This window comes from Capricornis sumatraensis, chromosome 8 (assembly GCF_032405125.1).
Source record: "Capricornis sumatraensis isolate serow.1 chromosome 8, serow.2, whole genome shotgun sequence".
Taxonomy (NCBI): Eukaryota; Metazoa; Chordata; class Mammalia; order Artiodactyla; family Bovidae; genus Capricornis; species Capricornis sumatraensis.
In genome coordinates this window covers 87765046-87791625 of record NC_091076.1, presented here as the reverse complement: position 1 = coordinate 87791625, position 26580 = coordinate 87765046, and the positions used below count along the sequence as shown (strand labels likewise).

General features: G+C 45.6%; 2 protein-coding genes across 4 annotated transcripts; one reads left to right on the top strand and one right to left on the bottom strand.

The window, feature by feature from the left end:
- Positions 1–1924: 1924 nt before the first annotated feature.
- UBE2Z (ubiquitin conjugating enzyme E2 Z) lies at positions 1925–20213 on the top strand. Its single transcript, XM_068976222.1, has 7 exons — positions 1925–2247; positions 4363–4435; positions 6312–6499; positions 8818–8929; positions 11263–11375; positions 12123–12213; positions 14657–20213. The coding sequence occupies exons 1-7, from the start codon at positions 1925–1927 to the stop codon at positions 14825–14827; spliced, it is 1071 nt and encodes a 356-aa protein (XP_068832323.1). The 3' UTR covers positions 14828–20213.
- On the bottom strand, positions 17815–25702 carry SNF8 (SNF8 subunit of ESCRT-II). 3 transcript variants are annotated; one of them, XM_068976223.1, is made up of 8 exons: positions 25572–25702; positions 25169–25219; positions 23072–23210; positions 22165–22269; positions 21489–21561; positions 20408–20549; positions 19418–19492; positions 17815–18396 (listed from the first exon to the last, which is right to left on the bottom strand). In XM_068976223.1, the coding sequence occupies exons 1-8, from the start codon at positions 25623–25625 to the stop codon at positions 18259–18261; spliced, it is 777 nt and encodes a 258-aa protein (XP_068832324.1). In that variant the 5' UTR covers positions 25626–25702; the 3' UTR covers positions 17815–18258. The 3 variants fall into 3 exon arrangements, with proteins under 3 accessions (XP_068832324.1, XP_068832325.1, XP_068832326.1); XM_068976224.1 differs by lacking the exon at positions 25169–25219; XM_068976225.1 differs by lacking the exons at positions 22165–22269; positions 23072–23210; positions 25169–25219; positions 25572–25702 and adding an exon at positions 21975–22011.
- Between the last annotated feature and the right edge of the window lie 878 nt (positions 25703–26580).

The following is a 26580-nucleotide window of genomic DNA, read 5'->3' as shown; positions in this document are numbered from 1 at the left end:
GGGACTAATAACAATACTCACTTCACAAGTTTGTTGAAAGGAATAAACAAGACAAAATATATAGAGCCCTTGGCACATATTCAGTTCAGTTCAGTTCAGTTGCTCAGTCGTGTCCGACTCTTTGCGACCCCATGAATCACAGCACGCCAGGCCTCCCTGTCCATCACCATCTCCCGGAGTTCACTCACACTCACGTCCATCGAGTCGGTGATGCCATCCAGCCATCTCATCCTCTGTCGTCCCCTTCTCCTCCTGCCCCCAATCCCTCCCAGCATCAGAGTCTTTTCCAATGAGTCAACTCTTCGCATGAGGTGGCCAAAGTACTGGAGTTTCAACTTTAGCATCAGTCCTTCCAGTGAACACCCAGAGCCGATCTCCTTTAGAATGGACTGGTTGGATTTCCTTGCAGTCCAAGGGACTCTCAAGTCTCCTCCAACACCACAGTTCAAAAGCATCAATTCTTTGGCGCTCAGCTTTCTTCACAGTCCAACTCTCACATCCATACATGACCACTGGAAAAACCATAGCCTTGACTAGACGGACCTTTGTTGGCAAAGTAATATCTCTGCTTTTGAATATGCTATCTAGACTGGTCATAACTTTTCTTCCACGGAGTAAGCGTCTTTTAATTTCATGGCTGCAATCACCATCTGCAGTGATTTTGGAGCCCCCCAAAATAAAGTCTGACACTGTTTCCACTATTAGGCACTCAATAAATGTTTTTTTTTTCTTATTTTCTTTACTCAATAAATGTTAACACAATATTCTAATTCCCAATAAATGCTGGCTATTATCATTCAGCTCCACAGTCCCTTGTTGGAAAATTCACAAAACAGTGAAGACAGGACTTCCTTTTTACGAACAAATTTGGCGGCAAGAATATAAAGTAAAGCTATTTGTTTTAGTATGAATATTCATAAATTACCCAACTAGTATGAATATTCATATGCTTCCCTGCAGAAATATCAGTATGGTTACTCAGTGCTGCCCCAGGTCCCGCTGGGAGTGCTAGATTATGATCCTGTACTCTTGCTAGGAAGAAAAGGGAAGACTTTTTTTTCTTGATAGCTTGTGTTCCTTAGCCCGTAGTGTTTTTTCAGCTTACATATCTCAATAAAGTCCTGAGTCCTGCATATTCAAAGATTTGTGGGAAGAAATGCTGAGCGTGGAGTCAGGAGGCTTGATTTTTTTTTTTTTTAATCAAGCTTCTCTATGTCTGTTTCAATATCCCTATGGCAACGCCTAGCAAAAGTGCCTGGCATTTAGCAGGCCCTTCATAAATATACATTGAATAAAATCTAAAACGAGGTAGTTTTTCCACTAGCAATTTCTGATTCCTTCCTTCCTTCCTCTTGCTTGTGTTGCAGGCAGGGGGCAATGGCAGCCTGCCCTCCGTGAGTGAGGGTGCAGGAAAAATAAATCACACAGAGTTTCGGACAGGAAGGGCCCTAAGCGAGTCAACTCTTCTATTCAGGGCCTCCCCACAAAGAAGCTGGAGCCTCAGTCCTCCCCCTTGCGCAGGTCTGAGGGTCGCGTTCCTAAATGTGGTCAATGGTCCTCCTCTCTTTCCCTTTCAACGCTTGAAAACAAAATATTCCTTGGAGTTGGGCACCCAACCACACCTAGGAGTTCCAACCAGCCTCAGGACCCACTCTCCCAAAGCGCGGGATCCGCGCAAGCCCAGTACACACTCTTGCCCGGCGAGCTCCGACCCCCACCCTCTCTGGAGGACTGTGGGTGGACGCTCTTGCAGAGCGCTTCTCGCTGCTCTGGGAGGGGGCGGGCGGAGCCAGCGCCGCCCGGCCCGGGGAAGCGGAGGGTGGGGACACTCTGGCCCGGCTCTCGGTGGTGCAGGCACGGGAGGGAGCAGCGGCCGCTCTGGTCGGCGGACGTGCTGCCTAGCAGTCCCGGAAGCGAAGGAGCGATGGCGGAGAGTCCGACTGAAGAGGCGGCGACGGCGACAGCAGGCGCCGGGGCGGCGGGCCCTGGGGCAAGCGGCGTTACCGGTGTTGTCGGTGTTAGCGGCAGCGGCGGCGGGTTCGGGCCGCCTTTCCTGCCGGATGTGTGGGCGGCGGCGGCGGCAGCGGGCGGGGCCGGGGGGCCGGGGAGCGGCCTGGCTCCGCTGCCGGGGCTCCCGCCCTCGGCCGCTGCCCACGGGGCCGCGCTCCTTAGCCACTGGGACCCCACACTCAGCTCCGACTGGGACGGCGAGCGAACCGCGCCGCAATGTCTACTCCGGATCAAGCGGTGAGCCGGGGTTTTTCCTCCCCCAGCCCCGAGCTCCGGGACTCGACCTTCCCCGCCCCCCCTACCTTTTCCCACTACCACCCCCCCAACCCCCGCTGCCTCCGCGCTGCCCTCGCGGTGGCCCAACTCCAAGGCCCACGTCTTGCTTACCTGGAGCTTCGGGATCCAAGTCCTCTTTCCCCCCGCCCCACAAGCACCAAGCCCCTCCTAGGCTATCCAGGTCCGGCCCCGCCCCTCAGTAACCTCTCTTGAGCCCTTGGTCTCCAGTCCGGACACCCTCCCCCACACCACCCGACCTCCCGCCCGAAACCCGACCCTTTCGCGCTTCAGTAACACCCCCTCCCGCCCTCTGCACCGCCTCAGTCCCCTCTTCCCCACCCCAGCCTTGCTAGATGCTGCCGGGAGGCCCCACCCAGCGGTCCCCTGCGTCGTCTTCTCCCGAGCCCCGTTTGTAATACACAGCTTGCTTTGCCCGGGCTGAGACTCCAGACCAGTCTGGCTTTTTATTCCCGGCCTCCTCAAACCCCCTCCTCAGAGACCCTTCCCCAAGTCTAGGTCTCTTCCCCCATATGCCAGCAGCCTTCCCTTGAACCACTTTTCTAGAATCGCAAAACTGTCTGCTCTCACACCTGTTCCAGGAACTCAAGCTTCCTTCACACTCAGCCCCCACCCCTAGTCTCACTTTTGCTTGTAATATCCCACTCAAGACTTTGTTTTCTGTAGTCTTTCCCCTGAGTCATGTGATTTACTTTCTGAAGCCAATATACCCAGTTCAAATATAGGAACAAAGGTCCAGGTCCCTTCTGTGCTTATTTCTTGGGTGACTGGTCTTAGATCATATCATTTAATAGATAATGTTTTTGCGAAATTGCTTAGCGTATAGTACCTATCACAGAGGAAAAGGGAATGCTTTTTAGCTACTGTCAGTCCTGAAACCTGTTTGCTGACAACCAGCTTCTCTCCCCATGCCCCCATCACAGTCATCCTCATCTGGGTAATCACATTCCCCACATTCCAAGTTCCTTCAGATGTTTCTACCTACTGATTGTTCTGAAAATTAAACAGCATACTGTGTGTAAAGTACGTGGCTCAGTGCCTGACACAGTTTGCCAACTCCATCGAGGTTGCCACCACTAAGTTAAATTCAGCACTCCTCAACTCTTGTACTCCTTTGGCCATTTTCAGCCTTCCAGTCCTAACATACCTCTCAGTTCTGCCAATACTTCTTTTCCTTTACTCTGTTGCTTATTTGCACTTTTTAATGTCCCTGTGTATCCTCAGTTCAGTTCAGTCCAGTCACTCACTCCTGTCCTAACTCTGCAACCCCATGAACTGCAGCACACCAGGCTTTCCTGTCCATCACCAACTCCAGGAGCTTGCTCAAACTCATTTCAAGAGCAAGTCCCTAAACTTTCCAACTAGAACATTCTTCTGTAGACCCTTGCTCACAACTGATCCGTTCTAGTTCATGAGTTATGACCTAGAAGTTTTCTCATCTTATATAGTAATGGTTACATGACCTCTTCCACATGTGCAATTCTCAGCAATTTCAGAGGATCCCTTCCCCAGCCTGAGGACATTTGTACCCTATTAGTCTCCTGGTCAAGAAGGCTGTTATTGCTCCCTGTTAGCTCACTTGCTTCATATAACCCACATGCCAACAACGATCTACTATGTGGTTTATAGAATTGGATTTTTAATGGAATTGATTAAGCCTTCCTAGTAACTGAAAAGTCTTCATTTAGCATTCAGGAGTAGTACCTGGGAATCTCGGAGGTGGGGAGTGAATGAAGTGCCGTGTGGGAGGAAGTGAGAGTAAATGGGATGTGGCTTTTCCAGGGTGACATCTGATGCCATTGGGATCTCTGATTCCCCCCCCTCACTACCCTCCCCCTGAGGAAACAATGCCCCTTTGATAATAATTTGCTCTCTGCTTGCCTGACAAGTACTCCCTCAGCTGAGATTTCTCAGCCAACAAGACAGTGCCAATATTTGTGATACCAAGCACCACCTTTTCAAACCCTGGCCTCACTGAGGTGACAACTATCCTTCTCAAGGGATTCCCTTTTTTCTCCTCTCCCTCACTCCCTTCCACTTCCTCTTGGTGTTATACAGGGATATCATGTCCATTTATAAGGAGCCTCCTCCAGGAATGTTCGTTGTACCTGATACTGTTGACATGACAAAGGTATGTACCTTGGTGGGGTTTGGGGAAATTGGGGCCATAAAGTTGGAAGAGCCTAAAAGAGATTATCCAGTTCACATCTTTGATTATATAAGTGAATAAATCAAAACTGCAAGAGAGTAAGTGGCTTGCCCAAGGTGACCCAGTGAGGTGGAACAGAGCCTTGAACAGGTTATTTGTTTTTGGGGTGCCAAAGGTTCTGGTTGGCTTGGAAAATCCCAGTTTATGCCTGTTGTCCAAGCCTAACTATTAATAGGGCTCTCTTTCCCTCAAAAATGCTCCAGTTTGGATAATAAATTATATGGACATCCTATTGTACTACCCAACTCTTCCCCTATCCTGCCATTCTTGACCTTTAAGTGTGGTGCTCTAAATCAGATGAAAAGATGATTGGGGATGGGGAAGCTTGAGTGAGCAGTGTTTGTAGTTGCAGGGCCTTGCTTAGGCTCCTGTCCTTACTGATCCTTTGAATATCCCTTCCACCCCAAAGACCATTCCTGTCTTGTCCACAAACACAGAGAAAGCTTAAATTCCTCTGGCATAGATACCTAGACTTCCTGTCACTGATTACTCTACCTTAGAGATGAATTTTCACTCAAATTGATATTAGGAAGAAATTGGATTACCTGAATCTTGTGTTGTTTAAATGAAAATTCTTCATATCATATTTCTTACAGTAAAAATTCAGATTTGGTATTTTTTGTGTGTGTCTTTTGTTTTAAATAGGTTTCCCTTTAAATTGAGATTTTCCTTTTTATGTGGTTGGAAATCTTTTCCTGGGACATCTTGTCCTTAGTTAAGTATCAGTGTTATACACTAGTCCCTGGGATCCCAGAGTTGATGTCATGTTGATACCATTTGAGCTTGCTATTCAAAAGAACTGAAGGCTAAAAGATAACAAAGGATGCCACCAGGACAAGGTGGGGACTATAAATGGAGGCATTGGATTGCAGGTCCTTTTCCCTCTTGCTGTTTAAATTCTGAGCAGACTTAAGTGCCTAGAAGCCTTTGCAGATGAAGAAATATAACTGAGTCAGTTAAGGTTTTCCTCCCTTGGAGAAGAGAAATCTTGTTTGATAATCACAGCTGGAGGAAGAGAATTTAGTTCTAAGTGCTGATTTTTATTATTTAACCTACAGTGTTGGGGAAAGTTCTGGGGATAGTCTGTGGCTCCGAGTGGACCCTGAGTTTCCCCATTTTTCTTTGTATCTTTCACACAGCTGGATGCTGCCTGAGCCACATCCTCTCCAGTAGGTTTGATCCTTTGCAGAGGAAACAAATACCAGAGGCCCCCATCACAAACCTCAGCTCTGCCCTGTGATTGGCACTGTTGTTGTGGCCTCCGACCCCTTTCCGCTTTTCTGTTCATCTACCTCCCCTTTGTGCTACATAACTGGAGGGTGGAGTTGCATCGTACACGTTTAACCTAGGCAAATCCAAATATTCGTACTCAGTTAAAAAAAAAGTATTGATTTCTTAAAATTAAACATTGCTAGGATAATATTTTACAGGTGTGTGTTATATTTTGTATGTTGGTGTTCTATTTATTTGTTACATAAAATGCTGATCAGCAAAGTCCAAACGGAAAACATACTTTAAGGGACACTCAAGGGTGATTTTTGGCTAGATCGAATGTTCACCCTGGGCTCTAACTTTAGAATGTAACCCCTGAGTAAGATGCCACTCCACTGTAGTGGGGGTTCTTAAAATTCCAAAAATATTAGTGTGAGTGAGCACAGGCCATTGATTCTGCATGGTGAGGATATGGAATATGGATTCAGATGAAGGTCCTGCTTCTGGTGTGGGTAGCAAGTGGAAGTCAGGAGGGTTTGGGATGGGACATCACCTCACAATTTTGAGATGGGGTTTTATTTTGCAGATTCATGCATTGATCACAGGCCCATTTGACACTCCTTATGAAGGGGGTTTCTTCCTGTTCGTGTTTCGGTGTCCGCCCGACTATCCCATCCACCCACCTCGGGTCAAACTGATGACAACGGGCAATAACACAGTGAGGTTTAACCCCAACTTCTACCGCAATGGGAAAGTCTGCTTGAGTATTCTAGGGTAAGAGGAGACTCCTAAGTGGCCAAGTTGGTTGTCAGCAAGTACTACTCTAGGCCAGCCTTTATCAACCAGGGTTTCTCATCTGAATCACAGAACATGGAAAATAATTGGAATGACTGTTTCCTCAATTCTACCCTGGATGGTACTTGATTAGTATCATTCTAGATGCAAAAAACAGAATTTATGATGTACAATGGATGCCTTAGTGAAGTGGTTCACCTGGAGCAGCAGTAACACCTGGGAATTTATAGCCGTACAGAATCTGGGCCCCACCCTAGACTTACTATATCAAAAGCTCTGAGGGTAGGGCCAGCAATGTGTCTTACAGGCTCTCCAGGTGATTCTGGTGCAGACTGTTGGAGAACCACTACCTTAGGGCATCAGGGCTTAATTCTTTGCTGAGCAGGTTGAGAAAGGCTGCAGATCCTGTGCCATTCAAGGGTGTGAATGTGTTATTTCTGAGTTTATCGTGAGTGGCTTTGGAGGAAGTGGTGGTGGTGATGATTAAATATTTTAACAACTGAATGAAAAATGTTAGATTGGAAATCATAACAGATATGAAACAAATTTCAAGTTCATTTTTGTTTCTAGGTGATGCCAAGGTTTTGCTTCATGTAGTTCTCATCCATTCCCTTTTAACCACCTTTGGGGGTTAATTCAGAAAGAAAATATCTTCTAGCATATTCTAGATTGGTCTTTTTAGTGTGATCTGAATTTCCCTGAGTCGGAGAACAAGTAAAAACTGAAGTTAAGAAAGTTGCCCAGACTGGTGGTACTGTTCTCTTTCTTCCTGTCCAGTCCAATACTTTTTAGGTTTGTGTAGGGAAACGGCAGCTGAAACAAACTTCTCCTCATCCCCATTTCTCTCAAATGTAGGAATATGTTCCATGATTGTGGCAGTGAGAAAGTCCTTTAAAGGAGATTGTCTTTAAAGAAGTCCTCTTATCTCATTAGGGTAGAGAATTGTCTGTGCTGGAAAGATGGTGATATGTGTGTCCCATAGTGGTAAGGAGATTTAGTTGTTGCTTCTGTATGGAAGCCGTTCTTGAACATGTTTTTGTATTAAGTTTTCCTTCATTAGGCCAGTATAAAACTATTTTGAGCAAACATCAGCTCACGGTAGAAACAGGGGAAGTAAGATGGTGTGGAGTACAAGTGACATAAGTACTGGGTGGAAAGGAAAAGAAGCTACTCTGAAATGGGAAATTGCCATCGAGAGTCAGAGGAGAATATTCCCATGCATACTTAGTTGTCCATTCACTTTATCACCGTCATTCCTTTCCTCCTTAACTATAAAAAATATTGGGCTGACTTACAAAAGACATTGAAAGTTTACCCTGTTGACTTTAATTCCCACATCCTAGAAGCTTCTAAGAGTGTGATGTCTAGGGTTCCTGGGGGGAGCAGAGCTGAGAAGAGAAGTTGAGAGGCACTGAAGAGTGAGCTCTGAGGAAGTTGTTATTCCTCATCACTTACTGGCCTTTTCTCAAGACGAGCAGAGAGAAGGAAGTGGCCAGTTAACTTGAACAAGCCAATACTGTTTTAGGTTGTGTTCAGCTTCCAGCTCAGGTGCCATCTCTTCTATTAATTGAGCTAAAACATAAATGTCTTTATGTCCAAGCTTCCCTGCTTCTCCCAACATTCCATCAGGTTTATGAAAGAGCAGTAATTTTGGTGTTTCTCTGTTGTTCAAGATGTTATTTACTTTCAAATCCTCCACGCTCTTGGAATGCCCTTTGTTTCCTTTCTGTCCTTTGTCAGAGTTATGTAGTCTTCAGAGAATTTGGCAGTCTTTGGGGGCTTGATAGAGACTGGATTCCCCAATCATCAGTCCTACCACATGGCCTCTATCTAACCAGATGGCTTCACTCCCTTCTCTGCCTCTGTGCTCAACTTCTTTCCTCTCTGACTCCATCACCACCCATAAATAAATAAGCAAGCCCTTTGAGATCCATAGAGGTTAACATTTAGACTGTCTTTGGAGTTGTTTTCTTACCTTATTTCTTTCATTTTGATGAAGGGAACCTCCCCTGTCTGCTGTTTCTCTCCTAGCCCTAAGAAAATCCCTTCAAAGTTACCATGCTTGTTTTACCCTCTTTTGTGCCACTTGATAAGAGGATTAGTCAGTTGACTGATTTCTGGTCAATGAGAGGAGATGGAGGCTGGGAAATTCCAGAGTATTCATAGTGAAAGAGAAAGTGAGTCACTTACGATGGTGCTGCCAGGCCCCAGGGTACTTGTACACTGGTCTTTCTGTGTGGCCTTTCCCCGTCTCTCTCTGCCTCACGTGCTTCCCTCCCCTCTGCTGTGTTTTGCAGTACGTGGACCGGCCCTGCCTGGAGCCCAGCCCAGAGCATCTCTTCTGTGCTCATCTCCATCCAATCCCTGATGACCGAGAACCCCTATCACAACGAACCTGGCTTTGAGCAGGTAAGGCCAGGTGGACCCAGCTCTGCAGTGTAGAGTATTGAATATCGAGTTTTAAGAGATCTGAAAGATCTGCTTGAGGGTTTTTGTTTCATTTTTGACCTGGCTCAGTCCAGTGTATTAAACTTGTCCCTGTTGGAACTGGCATGTGTGTGTCTTAATGAATTTTTTTTCTTACTAAATTACAATAACATCATCAAGTTATTTCCATTGACTTGGATTAATCTACCATGTGGAAGTCAGTGGAGTCATTTGGAAATTGATTTCCACGTCTTATTTGGAAGGTTGCAGCCAGTGGCTTCTTCTGTATGCCTCCATTCTCCAGTATCCCTTTAAGGTGCTCCCAAGTGACTGCTGCTGAGCCAGACTTTCTTCTGGAGTCCTGAAGTACTGTTACCTACAGAGCCAAAGGAGCAGTTGTTGGCTAGAGCAAGAGTATTTTAGTCAGTGCTGCCAAAGGAAAGTGGAGGAAACTCATGTTTTCAAGGGGATACCGTATGCCACTGCCAAACATTTATATGCAACTTCTCATTTAATCTTCATACTGTCTCTGCAAAATAAATGTTATCCCCATTTTCAGCTGAGGTAATTGTGACTCAGAGAAGTTAGTTAACTTTCACAAGGACGCACAGATCAGGATGTAGTCCCAGGAGCCCAAAGTTTCACATTGTTCCAGAGACCCTTCCAGGGTTACTCGTGAGCACAGGAAAAGAATTCCACTGATATCTCAAAGGATAATAATTCAGTTTAGGTGATTAAAACAGCTTAATTCATTTTGAAACTATTTGAGATAATGTTAACTTTGGTGATTCCTTGCAGGCCTAAACAAAGGGAAATACCCTTTAAGAATGAACAGAAATTATTCCCTAAGCCATCCTTTGAAACATATAGTGAATGCAATTTCAGGAGTAGTGGAAATGGAAATAGACCTCATTGGCTAACCAGGGAGCTTATTTTTACATATTGTCTTGTGTGCTAAGTCGCTTCAGTTGTGTCCAACTCTTTGCAACCCTATGGACTGTAGCCTGTCAGGCTCCTCTGTTCATGGGATTCTCCAGGCAACACTGGAGTGGGTTGCTGTGCCCTCCTCCAGGGGATCTTCCCAACCCAGGGATCAAACCTGCATCTCTTATTTCTCCTGCATTGGCAGGCAGGTTCTTTACCACTAGCGCCATTAGGAAGCCCATGTCACTTTCAAGACATGTGACTTTTATTCTTAAGTCTACCAAACATTCTTGGTTCACTGAACCCTCTTGTCTTGGTGGTTTTTCAGTTTCCCAGGCAGAAACGCCAGACTCTTCCATTTGTTAAGTAGTTAGGTCCAAATCACTTACTTCCTTCTCAGGTGACTACAGTGACTTAATAATAGGATGTGTGCACCTGTTGAGTGCCACACAACTTTTAAACTCATGGAAACAGATCAGAGCCACCACCCTCATTTCTGTTCTTTCCTGTCTTCTTATGGTACTTGATATTTATCAAAGTAGAGACTGAAAATCCAGCTTCACAAAACAGTATGTCATCAACAGGAATGTAATACAGGTCAGTGTTAAAACTGAAGTGCTACCTCATGGTAACAGCATGGAGTTTGCACAAGTGTTGAATACTCTTGTTTCCCTCAAAAAGTTTACAGTATCCCGCATTGCCCTTGTGATTTTGCTCTGATGCACATTGGGAACTGAGATAGTAGGCTGCAAGCACGTTTATCTTTCCTGTTCATTTTATGTTTTGATCAGGGCCAAGGCTCTCATTGATTGATGGTGGTAGGAGGGGGCAACAAGGGAAGAGTTAAAGGTAAAGGTTGGGACACCATGCTCTCACATTTTCTGTCAGCTCTCTCAACCAAGTTTGGAGTTTTTCTTTTGAAAATTTCGAGTTCTACGTCTGATAGATAACAGTTGATTCAGTGATGGTGGCACCAACAGGCCTGTAAAGGAGTTAACCAGGAAGCATCCTGCTGTCTATAGGTTTTTCAGGTTGAGACTCCTAGCATCATTTATAACTTTTTGTCCCACCATTATTCTTACATATGGTTATTTCCCACTTAATCCTTTCTGCAAGGCTGTTCATTTCAAGCTTAGGGAAGTTTGATGCATCTGGTTTGCTTCTTATAGTCAAATGATCCATAGCAGAGGATGGGTGTTGGTATGCACGGGGAGAGGTGAGTGGTCTCAAGTACTTAGTTGCTCTTCATGTCTGCCATATAGTGGGAAAGTTATCCTCATAGTTAATTTGCTTGGTTCATATACCGTATACTAATCTAAAGTCTCTTCCCATTGGGTTTTCTTTTTACCTGATTTTTATACTTGGATACTGTGCTATCTGTCACATTATAGGAGAGACATCCAGGAGACAGCAAAAATTACAATGAATGTATTCGGCATGAGACCATCAGAGTGGCAGTCTGTGATATGATGGAAGGAAAGTGTCCCTGCCCTGAACCCTTAAGGTATGTGTAAAGAGAGCCCACTTGATACTTGATATTCCTTTTGGAGATTTAGCTTGTTCATATCTTTGGGGCAAAGTCCAGTGTTGGGCACCAGAGGGAGGTAAAAAGGAAAGATGTGGTTCATGCCTTTAAAGAGCAAGTGACCAAAGGGTTATCTAAGAGGAAGTTCAAAGAGCCTCTCAGTTTTGGGAGAGTGCCAGGTCTGACTGAAAAGATGTAGTCCATGCCCTCAGGGAGCCCTTGTTTGATAAGGACCTGGACATATTAAAGACATGTGACTGTTACACAGCCAAATGAGGTGTAGAGCACTCCCATAATAAACCCATTTAGATGAATAAAGAGTTAATGAAACAAACTTTTCTAAGATTTGAAGGGGCTACTTTTCCTTTTTTAAAGTTGATATAGGGTTCATGTACAATGTTTCAGGTGTATCCAGCAGAATTTTGAATAAGGTTTGGGATTAGGGATGGCCTCTGGAAAACGATTGGGCAAGTCATGAGTTGAAGTTGGGGTTCAGGTGATCAGTATTGAAAGTCACTCCCATTTTAAAATCCTTAAAATCTAAGGAAAATAAACCATGGGCAGTCAGTGGAAAATAAAGTAATCTCTCTTTTCCATTCAAAGATTTTCATAGGAAACCAAATCTGGTCATGGGAACTCTAGCTGCTTAATTCGGCATTAAAGTTAGATGGTGAAGTGGTGGTGCCTTCCTCTCTTGTGCCTCACTTACACTTCTCTGCTTTCCAGAGGGGTGATGGAGAAGTCCTTTCTGGAGTATTATGACTTCTATGAGGTGGCCTGCAAAGATCGCCTGCACCTTCAAGGCCAGACTATGCAGGTAACAACAGAGCCCCCGCTGCTAGCTCCAGAGACCTTACAACAGACCATTTAAACCCCCCTACAAGAGTGACATCCACATCTGTCATAGCATTCAGAACCAAAAGGAACCTGATGCATTTGAGTCACTGAGACCCAAAGAGAGGGAAGCCATCTGGAGTTAGTTCTAGGTTCCTGGCCTAAAGTAGGTGCTCATGAGTAGAATCTGAATCATTCTACTTTCTATCCTGTAACCCCTTCCAATCTTGGTCAGCAGTCTTTTCAAACTAAGAATATCAGCCTTCTCCGAATTTAGGGATTACAGAGTCAATTATTGGGATTTCATCCCTAGTTCAGAGGGGTGCCAAGAGAAAGAATGCTTAGGGAAACATTGAGTGTGCAGTTGTTACTGTTGAAAGATTCCTGTTACAAGGATGGTAACCAGTTGTTCATTCTCTGCCAGAAATGTGCTTCTGCTTCCAGTAAGAATGCAGAATCCAGGCTTGTTTAAATGAAGAGGTTCTTATTAAATTAAGTTGTAAATAGACTCAAATATAAGCAACAGGTTGAGAACCCTCGTGTCCTGAAGGACCAGTGCTGTGTTTTCGGATCCTTTACTTGCTATAGAAAAGTGGTGACTTGGCTAAACGACTAAGGCGTCATCAGGTTTTTTCCAGTTCTTTTTGGTCTGTGTTGCCACACACCCACCACCACCAGCCATGGGAGTAAATGTCCTATTTCCTCAGGTGCTCCTCAGAGATGGTAGTTTCCCTATACTTCCTTCAAGGACTTCCTCCCTGCCTGCCCCATTTAAACTCAGAAGACAGGGCAAGTTCAAGGTTGACTTGTTCCTGCAACTTCTCTAAGAGTACATTGAGTATGCTGTGTGCTGTAGCTTGTTCCCCATCAGGAATTCTCTTTGCTGGTATCTAGCAGTATTTCTAATACTCAGTCTGTGAAGGAAAAACAATTTCTGATGAGGGAAGGGCAGGAAAAACAGCATCTGGGAAAGAGGAGAGTGGGTGGAAATGGAGCCAGTGATGGAGGAAGATTTGAGAAATTGACAGCTCCAGAGTAAGTGTGAAGTTCAGCCTCTGGAGACCATAACCCTCACATGTGAAAAGTGCAAGCTGTAGTCTCGAGACTGTGCTTTCCATCCACTGGCCCCGATCGTGAGGGTAATGTGTGTGCAGAAGTGTGACCGGAGTTTATGTGGGAGAGGCAGGAGCATGCACTTCTTTGTAATTGCCAAGGAAAGAGGTCTCCACTTGTGTAAACCTTGGCCCAGCTACATTGCTGCCATAATCCCTATTTAGCATTTTGAATTCCTTTTTTATATTCGCCACCCCACCCATAGTTATTTTTGAGACTTTAAGGACAGTTATCCCCTTTCCACATGATGTTTGGTGATCTTTGATCTCGAATGACAAGGACTGGCTGCTGCTGCTGCTAAGTCGCTTTAGTCGTGTCCAACTCTGTGCGACCTCATAGACAGCAGCCCACCAGGCTCCGCTGTCCCTGGGATTCTCCAGGCAAGAACACTGAAGTGGGTTGCCGTTTCCTTCTCCAATACATGGAAGTGAAAAGTGAAAGTGAAGTCACTCAGTCGTGTCCGACTCTTAGCCACCCCATGGACTGCAGCCTACCAGGCTCCTCCGTCCATGGGATTTTCCAGGCAAGAGTACTGGAGTGGGGTGCCACTGCCTTCTCTGGACAAGGACTGGAGTGATGCCCAAAAATCTCGACAGGAATGTGGTGACTAATCCTTGAAGAGGAGGGCAGGTGCTTATCCAGAAGTCAGAATTCCTGAGTTCTCTACCTGCCTGTGATCTTAGAAAAGTAAATTTTCCTTTTGAGTATAGGGAATGAAGGACAGTTTTTCCCTTGTATAGTTTGAATGAAAGTGAGGTGTTAGTCGCTCAGTCATGTCTGACTCTGTGACCCCCATGGACTGTAGCACACCAGGCTTTTCTGTCCATGGGATTTCCCAAACAGTAATACTGGAGTGGGTTGCAGTTTCCTTCTCCAGGGGATCATCCGACCCAGAGATCAAACCCAGGTCTTCTGCATTACAGGCGGACTTTACCATCTAAGCCACAGAGAACCTCTCATAGTTTGTATGAGGTTAATTGAAAACATCGCCATACTTAATGATTACAGTCCTCGTCTTGAATTTCTCTTCTCTCTCCTCCTGTTAGTGTGTCCTCTTTGCATGCTGGCTTGCTTTTGGGGAATGCAAACACATTTCAGTGTTAGCCCAAGCCAGACCTGTCTGGTTGTTGAATGCGCCACGGTATCCTTAAACAAGGATGATGTCTGCTGTTGGGAATCTCTCTGCTATGCCTTCCTCTGTCCCCATGCTCCGAAGTTGAGCGTGTACTTCTTGCAGGCCTAAAGCTGTCTCTCTAGGGTGAGCCACCCAGACTTGAATCTTCCTTCCCGATTGTCTCCTTTCCCCCCCACAGGACCCTTTTGGAGAGAAACGGGGCCACTTTGACTACCAGTCCCTCTTGATGCGCCTGGGACTGATTCGTCAGAAAGTGCTGGAGAGGCTCCATAATGAGAACGCCGAAATGGACTCTGATAGCAGCTCATCTGGGACAGAGACAGACCTGCACGGGAGCCTGAGGGTTTAGACCCTGCTCCCCTCTCCCCTCCCCCAACTCGAGAGTCCCAGCAAAGTCCCTTTCCCCCACCCCAGGGATGGAGAGGCACTGTGTATCTCCCTCCAAATGTGACGTCATCCTGCAAGATGGCAAGAACCAAGCAAGCTCGGATCCCAGGGTGTGGGAGAGGGGAGGCTGTTTCTGATCTGACCTCCTTGGCTCTCGAGCATCTGGGACTGTGTTCATCCTAAATCAGGGGCCAAGGTACCTATGCAGAAGCACCTAGGGCGAGGGCCTCTGGCAAAAAAAAACAAAACCAACACACCTCTCCACAGGGCCAGCTCCTTAGGGACAGGTGGGAGACGGAAATTGCAATTCCTAGAGGGAGTGTTCCCAAAAGATTTATGGGGATATCTGGAAGGGAGCTTGGGGTGGGGGGCTGTCTGTGACACTTCAGCAGTCTGGGTGGTTGTCTGTCTGTCTGCAGTCTTGAAGCAGGGCTCCCCGGTGCCCTTTTCCTCCCTGCCTCTACCCCCATTATTTCCCATGGGCCAGCATAAAAGTTTCCCTAATTTATAGTCACTGTTCTAGACAGACCAAAGAGAAGGAACAGTGGTGGAGGCTAGGCTGCTGCTGAGTAAGCTTTACCTAGCACCTGAGCACCTTTCTCCTCTGTCCCCCATTCCCTCACCCATTTTAGATGTAAGACAGAAGGTAAATGTGACTGGGACTGAACCAAGGTCGTGGTAAAGCCTGCACAGGCACCAGAAGAAGCTGAAAATGCCATTTGTTCCCACAATCACTGATTAGAAAAGTCCCCCACACAAGCAGCTGCTGTGTGGATGGGATTAGAGCCACTACAGAAAATAGTCTCTCTAACAGATTTTCATAAATACTAGTCACGATGAGGGTCTTTCTCCTGGGGGTGGGATACAGAGAGGAGGCTGATGCTAGTCCTGTTGTATTTTGTTTGGCTGTCCTTGTGTATTTTCACTTCAGCCTGTAGTCCCACCTCCTCCCTTCAAAGCCCAGGGAGTTGTGGGGAACAAGGGTAGCCAATGGCAGAGGGGATGGGGGCTGGGACTCTGAAGACTCCTCCCCTTCTCCACCCCCCCTCACCTCCAGCCGCTCTGTCACTGACTGACGGGTGTTTCCCTGGCTGTGTTGCTTCTCTTATCTGTATTTAGCTGCGGTGATCCTTTAGCTGGTTGGCTCAGAAAAATGTGCTTTAGGTGCCCTGTGATACTGGGCATCAAGGGAACCCATCCTTCCCTGCTTTGATGTGTTCTGTACTTTCCAGATTCTTACTGTTAGGGCTCCCAGTGGGCTAATAGTGAGCCACATGACACAGGGCCTCAGTCAGTATCCAGCCACATGTAAAGGGGAGGATACTGGTAATTCGTACCTGCTCCGCCCGCTGCGAGGGAGGCCTCTGCCTTGTGGATCATGGGACCTCCCAGGGGTGGCAGGGTGGGCACAAAGGAGAATGTCCTACTTGGGAGGGCAAGAAGAAAAACTGGACAGTAAGTGGGCTTGGCGGATGGAGGTTTAGCGTTGTACCTAAAGGCTGGGTCTTTTCACAAGGAGACTCAGAAAAGGACCCTGCTCCCAATTTTCCCTCTTCCGTTCCCAGAGCTAGTACAGGGCTTAGAAGAATGCCCTTGGTCTGTTGGTCCAGTGCTGTCTGTCATCCATTTAAGTGTTCCCACGTTCAAGTGACAATCCTCCTTGGCCCTGCCATGGGCAGAGCATGTCTGGCACACCAGCCTGGCTTTTACGCCCTAAATCTTGAGTTGAGGAAATATATGCACAGGAGTCAGAGATGTCTTTATATCTGTACATAAATGAATTTTTTTTTCCTTTTTGGTGCAATAAAGTTTGTTTTGGCAGAAGGAGGAAGCGCCTGTGGGTGTGGGAGGGTTTGTGTAAAAGGAAGAATGATCGTTTTGACAACCAAACTTTTCACCTAGGCCTGAAACTGTCGGATAAAGATAGTGCTCATTGGAAGCCAGAAACTTGGGTTAAAAGATGTGTGGAAGCAGGACTGCTAGTGACAAGAAGTTTCCATCCATCAGAAATATGGTCTTTTTTGAGGCTGTAACTTTGGCAGTCAAGGAAAGGAATGCCACCTTGGTCTCAGTTGCTTCCAAAGAAATACCTATTCAGGAAGTGAACATGTCCTAAGGGACAGGCAGAGCTAGACAGGCTCCAACTATAGATCCCCTTGGTAAGGGAAAGGTGTGTCAATATGGATATCCCAAACCATTGGGTTTTCAGTTTTCTGATAGCAAACCAACCCTGGGGAATTTAGAATCAAAGACCATGAAGACAGAGCTTAACTCTGGCCACCCAGCTCATCACCTCTATTTGCTATAGAGGGCTCTTGCTTTCTGGTAGAGGCTTCTCTTGGTTGACCATCTGTATAGGAAGAAATTAAATACAAAATCTATTAACCTGTGCCATGCAAAGCTAGATAAAGGCAAGTGTGGGCTCTGGGGTTAGTTGGCCTAGGCTCTAACTTGAGCTCTGTTTAAGGTGGTGGGTGAAAGTGAAGTCGCTCAGTCGTGTCCAACTCTTTGCGACCCCATGGGCTGTAGCCTATCAGGCTCCTCCGTCCATGGGATTTTCCAGGCAAGAGTGATGGAGTGGATTGCCATTTCCTTCTCCAAAGGTGGTGGGTGGGCCCTGTTAAGATTCCTCACCTGAAAGGTTAGGGCACCCATCTGACATTTACCATTGTGAGGACTATATAAAAGGTATAGAAAACTGGGTGTCTCACGGGTGTTCAATAAATGATTCCCACCAGTAAGGCTAGAGGGACCTGGTGATCACTATAGGAGGGAAAGTCAGTAAGGAATTTGAGAAATGCTGCATCCACTATTGGTTGATTCCCCTCAAATTCCATTTTCTTTCCTCTAACCACCATTGACCTGTATTTCCTTCACACTCACAGCTGAGTCTGCGGCCATAAGCTGGAACCTCTACAGAGGAAGCTGGAAGAGACTGAATATTTATTGGCCTATTAGGGTCTGCTCATTTGAGATAAGGAACATCTTATGAGGAAGGGGCTGGGATTAACAGAGACTAGAATTTATGTCTCAGGGCTACAGGGACTAGACTGTCCTAGCCAGGAGACAAGGCAGCCTTCATTCTAGGCCCGGCTCGACCATGACCTTGTGGTAGATGACCTGTGCAAGTCGTTTTATACGTGCTCGTGGTTTTCTGTTAACTCAGGTTATCCTTAGTGGATAAACAAGGTTTTCTCCAATAAAAATGCAATGTGAAGGCACTTTAAAAAATAATAATAAAGCAATGAATGAAGAATATTGGGGGAAGAAAAAAACTTGGAATTTTTTGGGGGGGTTTTTTGGTTCTTTTTTAAAACAAAGTTGTCCAGGTTTTATTCACCACCAGCTCCTCCCTCTTCTCCCTGCCTGTTGCGGTGCCCACTTCATTCCCAGTCAAGGGAGCGCTTCTCTGGCCTCCTCCGCTGTAATCTCCTGGGAGTAGAGGTCAGTGAAAAGAGCTGGCAGCCAGTAGTGGGCCTCCCCTGGGGCCTGCAGGTCCAGCCAAGCCAGCCCTTCCTTCAGCAGGTGTTCCTGGTGGAAAAAGGAAAAAGTCAGTTGAGAAAGGGGAGTTTCCACAAAGTAGGGTATATAATCTTCAAACCTATCTTGGCTTCAGTAGGGTTTTCAAGCTAAATCTACAAGAGTGCCTTCACACATCCACACAGCCGAACTGGAATGATGTGTTTAACCTAGATCTTTGCCCGCTGTGTGAGAAATACTACCACGTTGCTTAATCTGTGCTGCTGGGAAAGAGGATCATGACAAGGGGGGATGTTGTGGAAGGAAGGTAGGGCCACAGAAACATTTGCTACATGGCCTTCAGTAAATCACTAACTCCATTCCCTAAAACAAATGGAGATCACTGACTTTCAGTTAACTTACTGGGTAACAGAAAGCTACAAGACAGGGAAACCCTTTTGGAGAAGTTAATGGAAAGTCTGTATTAGAATGGACCCATAGTTCCTGTAACTGGAAGTATGCTCCAGATGGGTTGGTTTAACCCAATATTATTAAACAAATGTTTATGTCATCCCCACTTCACAGATGAAGTTAAGTCTTTAGTTTAACTGCCCGGGTAAGGATACTGAAAGCCAGGGCCCCTACATGTTCATGCTACTCTCTCTTCACACTAGTCTTTCATTAGTACCAAGAAACTTGTATATATAACTATATATAAATGCATTAATTATAGAAATGTAATATCATTAGTTAATAATTCCTTTCACTCTGTATCAACTGTTAATTTCAGTCACACCACATTAACCATCTGACGAGGCTCTACAGGTCATGAGAGAAGGTGTTGGTGACTCCCCAGTGGCAGAGGCAGGCTGGTTGCACCTGTGTGCCAGGGTTCGAAGCCCCTTCCTTTGTGAGTTCTACCTCTCTGTGCCATCTACAGAGAAACACTGGGATTACTTCTGTGTGGTAGCAACAGCCTTCAAGGCAAGAAGTTAGCAGAAAGAAGCTGCAGCCCTTGCCTGAGTGGTACCTGTCTACCCACCTCCTCCCATCTGGGGCCCATCTTTTCTCAGCCATTCCAAAAGTCACATACCAACACTTGCCGCGCTCGCTCCGTCTCCCATTTAAGATTGGCCTTGATATCACTGACAGTCACATAGCCATTTTTCTAAAGGAAGGAATGGGGAGTGAGTTGAGTGTGTGCTTTCCCTTAGAATCCAGCATCTGCCCAGGGACAAGTAATTTATCCAGACAGGAGGGGGACCTGCCCTTGGGCAGAGCCTAAGGGAGCACAGAAAAGAATGTTTAGATGTCCCGGCAGAGAGCAAGAAGTGATTTTCAGGATGACAGAGGTAGGCAGACTGAGGTGCTCAGTCTTAAGTAGAATCCCTGGTACTAAATATTAATGTAGACTTTTATCAGAAAACTCGAGAGTATGGCAAAGATTCAGAATGATTAACTGATAGGAAGGAATGATGATCATCAAAACTGATCATAATCTCAAATAATTAAGAATTCAGCCCTTGGCCAGCCTCACCTGAACCATTCCCCAACCCAGAAAAGCCCTCCCTTGTTCACTTCTCGTCTACATTACAGCACTGAAAACTGAACGTGTCTTCCCTAAACACATGATAAGGATCTGAAGGAAGATGGTATAGCTTAAGGCACTATTAAGGAACAGGAGGATGGTAAACAAGATTAAAAATTTTTTTCAAAGAATCCATAGTTTTACAAAGACATCAAAAAAATCTGTTCACCGAGGATATTCAGTTAGTTGTGTGCATGTCTACTACTCCACTAGAATGTAAGCTCTTTGAGAGCAGGAACTATGTGGTGCCCATCTTTATTTGCCCCTACAGCCTGGCCCAGTGCTTTGCACTGTAGCTGCTCAATAAACATCTGCTAAATAAGCACAGGTCTGAGTAGTGCATCCGTTAGACAGTTTCAGCAAAAGCATGAGTGATGGTGGGGAGATGAAAAAATACCTTCCTAGACTCTCATGCACACACATGCAACGTGCATGCACACACTCACGTGCATGCACACACTCACACACACACACTCTCAGAAGGCACACTGGTACCTCTGCCAGCTGCAGCACCACCGTGTGATCCATATTGAGCTCAGCAGGAACAGACTGGATGAGGTAAGTGCCACCCACAGGGATGATGCCGAAGCCAGTGCCAAGTGCCTTTAATTTCTTGATGGCCCTGATCAGGTCGTCTCTGAGGTGAGGAAGAGCTGCATAAAGATCCCTGGCAGACCAGACCTAGCAACAATGCAGTTTCATCTCTGCCCTAGGCAGGATACCCTGATGGAAGACTCACAAGTCTGCACATTTAACTACACTGGTAAAAAGGCAGGGTTAAAGTGCACCAAGTGGTGCCCGGACGTTCAAGGGAGATGGTAGAGGAGTCAGGCTTTCCATTCAGCAAGCCGTTCCAACACCAGAGATAAAAAACATGCTTCCAGGAGCCCATCAGGAAATGTGAATAAGCGAGCTGAACTTAATAGGGAGTAGTCTGAACCATAGCAAAATACAGAATGCTTATCCATTTGAAAGGGGGCAACCCAGCTCATTACTGCCATTTGGAAATTCAGACCCAGCAGTGTTAGATTTTCTGATTCCTTAGTTGACAATTGACTGAAATTAGAGAAGAAAACCCACATCTGAAGATGCGCAGACCACATATGCAGTCTACATGCTGATTAGCTTTTTTCACCGTTTCTCAGATTGGAGTCGTGCATAAAGCCTAGTGAACCAGGACCATTTAGACCTCATCTTCTGAGCTCAACTCTTTTCCCCAGCCTTTCTCAGTGCCTGCTCTAATCTCCTTGACCACAAATAACGTCAAGAGTATACAACGCCTCAAGTATATTAAACATGTATGTGTATACACACACATTCACATATTTATGCATGCTTAGAAGGAAATCTGTCAAATGTTTAATAGTTATAATCTCTCAGCTGAGAAACAATGGGTGGTTTGGGTTTTTTTATATCTTTTTTCAGTTTTCTAAAATGAAAATGTTTCTTCTGATCATAAAGAGGAATAAAAAAGATTTCTAAACTAGCCTAGATCTACAAACAGTAAGGAGAAAAGATTTCCACCTGATTTTTAAAGACCTTTCTATACTCCAAGAGGTTGGAAGACAAAACCTACTGGCTGACATCCTGGGCGAATTTGCCCCTTCCTTTTAACACCTGTTGATGCAGTTCCTCCAAAGTTATCAGACCTATTGGAGAGGGGGAACAGAAAGCAGTTGAAGGATTACCTTTATGACTTAAAAAAGTCAGCATCATATCTGAAAAACTATAAATGTTCTCTTGACACCAGGGCTGTGTCTACACAGCCTATGATTTCTAACTGGTTTTAAGCTTTAAGACCATTCAATATGCTTATTAAGATGACACCACTGGATGACCATTTTGAAGGTTACATTTTGGGGAGCTCACAGACTCAGTTGGCATCACACCTTGGAGAAGCAGAGCAGGCCTACCATTACTAATGAGAAAATCATAACCCAAACATATCATCTATCAGGGGAAAGGGCCTATTTTCTACCTCCCTATATGTTCTGTAACAACTAGGAGCTAAGCTTTCCTGACCAAAGGCCTTTGGCGAATAGAAAGAATCATTCATGTTTACCGCTGGCCATGGAGACCAGCCATGAATTCAACTGCATGAAGCACTAACGTGCTTCTCAGGACCACACAACTTCTCAAGACCTTATTGGCCTGCAGACTGCCAGACTGGAAAGATCATTTTTCAAGACTTATTTTTCTTTCTCAGAGAAGCCCAAAGCCCAGTCCACAGGACTCCATTCAGCCACCCTCACCTCCATTCCGGTGCTTCAGGGCCAGGCACACTTCAATAATCTGGACACCCAGCTCGTAATAGAAGTCCCCCACGCCTAGCATCTCAGACCAAAATCCTTTTCCAGCTAAAAGACAGAAAAACAAAAGCTAGGTTATTCATTAGTTAACAACTTTTTCTTTCAAAGCTAGATTAAAACATCTACTCTATGGGCAGTCTTCTCTGCCCAGTGTTAACCCCTCAGGATGCTCAACACAATCTGACTCTTGGTTATTCCTACTAAACAACAGGTCCAGAAAGTTTTAAAGGTGGGCAATCGAAAAAGCAGTGCTATTTGGCTGCTATCTCTGGCTCAGAGTGAAATATAATGGGACATATGGTCTAGACAAAGCTAAGAATATAAGCAGACCTGGCATTCGAAAGTCCACTGGAGAAAATGCAGGTTATAAAGCAGTAATTACAGCATAATCCCATATATCTTAAAAAAATAGTTTATAAATATGATGAAGTGAATATGATTCACTTTCTATGTCTAGAAAGTAAAAATACCTTAACCATACTTTATCTCTGCAATAACGGGCAGGGTCAAAAGACTTCTACTTTCTCACTTTCTTTTCTTTGTTGACTGAAACACATACCACTTTTATCAAAACTAAATATTTTTTTTAATAAAGGGAAAAAACAGTCATAAAAAATTTTAGAGCACGTCATTCCAAGGAAGATCATGCACACTGTCCACTCAGCCTGCACTCCAACCTCTCCATCGTTCCCATCAAACTGGACATTCAGTTATCCTGCTAGGCATTCCCTACAGATAACATCCTCTGGATCTCCCTGTAAGCCTTTACAGATGTTCCAGCAATAGTGATGACAACTAGGTGAGCTCTGTCCCTTAGCAACCAAACACCGTACCCCTATGGATTCCTTACAGGCCAGAGGATCCACTCCAATAGTGGCACACATGTCTTGAAACTGCACCCGGAACTCAGGATTCTTCCGGATCTCCTGCTTGTGTTTGCTGGCAAATTCTTCCAGGTTGGTCTTGAACATGTCCAACTGCTTTGACATCTGCAGAGTGAACAAAGTGATAGTTGGGGGCAAGCCAACCAAGTGATAACTAAATGCCAAGAGTAGGTCCCTGGGCCAGTGGCACAGCAAAGGCTGAAATGCCCTACTGTCTTCAGGACTACCATAATACTGTTAACTGTTCCCTTCCTTTTCTTTCCTGCCTCTCCTTCACAGTTCTGCTATAACAGAAACAAGATGCTGTAATGTTGCTTCAGTTCTAACATACACATTTCCCCCTACGTGTTTCTGTTCTAAAGTCAATATTCATCTAACAATTCTTTCTTTCCCATTCTTTCTTGTTTAAAAATCTTCATATTTACTCATTCATTCACTTTCTTCCAGATTTATTGAGATAAAACTGACTTACAGCACTGTATACACAGCATTATACGGCATAATTATCTGACTCACATACATCATGAAACGATCACAGTTAAGTTTAGTGAACATCTATCATCTCATACACATACAAAATTAAAGAAATAGAAAAAAAAATGTTTTTCCTTGTGATGAGAACTCTTGGGATTTACTCTCTTAACAACTCATTATATAACATGTTGTAAGTGCTTTTCTTTTTCCCAGGGTTGGGGGTGGTGGGGTGGGGAATGTTATTAAACTGAAGGACCTACAAACAAGGACCTACTGTATAGCATAAGGAACTCCACTCAATATTCTGTAATGACTTATATGGGAAAAGAATCTGAAAAAGAATAGATATTGTGTAACTGACTCAACATGCTATACATTTGAAACTAACAGAACATTGTAAATCAACTATATGCCAATATAAAATAAAGTTATTTTTAAAAAGCTAATGAAATTAATTGAAGATGCACCTAATAATCAATTTTGCAGCATTCACACAGTGGGAAATCTTCAGCAACGGACAGAAAAGCTAGATAGGAGAGTAAGCAAGCCTGGCATGAGTCAGGTGTGTTGTTGAATCTTTGGGTCAAGGACCTCCTTGAGGATAACCCTGGATAAAGAATCTCTGAGGAAGGGTTTTGAGTCTACAGTCTACCACATTACATTCGAAACCTACATTCTTCTTAGCTTCAGGGGCTCCTGATTTCCTATTTGCATTATTCCTTCTCTTTCCCTAATTAACAAAGCCTATCTTCAACCCGCCAAGAATAACCACTCCTTGCCCAGCATGTCCTCATTTTCTCCTATTAAAAATTTGTATGTTATTATAGTCACCATTTCCAGTTGATTCCTGCATGTTATCTCCCTCTATGACCGGGACCTTTTGAAGAGCACAGCCTGTGTCTACCTTCTTTCCTCAGTCCCAGGGCCCCAATTCCCTGCCTCACTGCCTCCTTTTCTTCACCAGGAAAAATAAATGAGTACACTAGAGGGTATGTACAGAAAAGGAAATACTAGAGAAGGAAACTTCAGGAATCACACCCTCATCACTGTCACACACTTCTGGTATGCACCTAGATGTGATGGTGGTGGGTGCCAGAGGTTAGGCAATATTTCCATGTTATTCTTTGGCATTTGAAGTAAAAACTCAAAAGACCCAAGTCAAACACGAGCCTAATAATAAAATTTGAAGCATTCACACAGTAGGAAATCTTCAACCACTGACATGGCTTAAGTTTTCTACCACTTACTATCTATGTCACCTTGGATAAAGCACTTAACACCTCAGCGCCCTCAATTCTAAACTGCAAAGAACAGAGTTCTTTCTTGATAGAACTGTCAAGAGGAATGAACAAGACAGCGTACCTAAAGAAAATGTACATATGCCTGGGATGCTGAAAGTAGGTAATCATTCAAAGATGTCAGCTATCGTTGTTATTAGCAAGTCACCTAAATGATCTGAGCAGCACAGAAATCAGGATTTGCCAAATACCCTATTTTTGGTTGATCCTAACAATTTGGTTTATATCAGAGGGGTCCTGCCCAGCCTCGTGGGATCTCTTTTGCTACCTGGAGCCCTCCAACCTACTCACCTGGGCCAGCTGGTCCTCAGCCAAGACAGTCCCTCGCTCCTTGTACTTGGCCTGTCAGGCAAAGAGACAAGGATGAGTTGAGCCAATGGATGCTGGGGGCTCCCACTTGTATCGCCTCCTCAGAAGTATGAAAACACGAAGGTCTCGCAAATGGTTTTTCTTAGGGAGAGGAGGGAACAGACGACTCCCTTGTAATCAAATTGAGGGGCGTGGGGGAAAGGACTGATGGGTCAGGGGATGGTGACATTCCAATCCACCGGAAGCTGGAGAAACTCAGCTCCCCGGGATCCGAGAAGCCCGCGTCAAATTCTTTCGGGAGGCTATTTGAGGGTATAGAGCTCTGCTCGGAGAGATTGTCTCTCGCGAGTCAGGGGTGGCTGTGGGCCCGCCTTCTTCCCCTCACCTCGGCAAGCTTCTTCTTGGCGATGGCGCCAGCTCCCACCCCACGACGGTGCATCCCCGCCGTGGCCCGCGGGCCGCCCCGCTGCCGGGACCCCGGGTCTCCACGTCCCGGGATCCACCACCGGCCCCCCGACGCGGAAGCGCGTGTCGTACGTCATCTTCGCGCGACGGAAGTTACGTCCCGACTTCCGGCTGCGGAGCTGGAATCGCCCACCGCCAGGGGCCCAGCGGCCCCGCCTCTTGCGCGGAGAAGGAGCTGCAAAACTGCGCCCGGGTGTTCCCACCCACGTGTACTCTCGGATCCTCTTAACTTCCTGTGGCCGTCCTCAGCTGCCACCCCAGCTTCCAAGTGGAGGTCCGCCACTGCTCCTTGGCTGTCTGCCGAGTGCCATACGCTGAGTTGGACACCAAGGATTCCGTATTAGGCATACAGCAATCCATTCTATGCTAATAGGGTTTACCTTTTGGGATCACTCAGAGCTTCTGACTGGGGAAGGCCTTATAGTTAAGAACTTGGACTCTGAAATTAGTTTACCTAGCTCGTAGCTTCCACTACACATGATCCAGTTGTTTAGTCTCTTAAGTGAAGTCGCTCAGTCGTGTCCGACTCTGCGACCCCACGGACTGTAGCCTACCAGGCTCCTCAGTCTATGGAATTTTCCAGGCAAGAATACTGGAGTGGGTTGCCATTTCCTTCTCCAGGGAATCTTCCCAACCCAGGGATTGAACCCGGGTCTCCCGTACCGCAGGCGGACACTTTACCGTCTGAGCCACAAGTCGTGTGCTACTCTTAAGACCCCCATGGAAAAAAAAAAAAAAGACCCCATGGACCATAGCCGGCCAGCCTCCTCTGTCCAAGAGATTTCCTGGAGTGAGTTGCCATTTTCTTCTCCAGGAGAATCTTCCCCACCCAGAGATGGAACTCGTGTCTCTTGCATTGGCAGGCGGATTCTTTATCGCTGAGCCACCAGGGAACTTCAGGCAAATACCTTAATCACTTGTGTTCCATC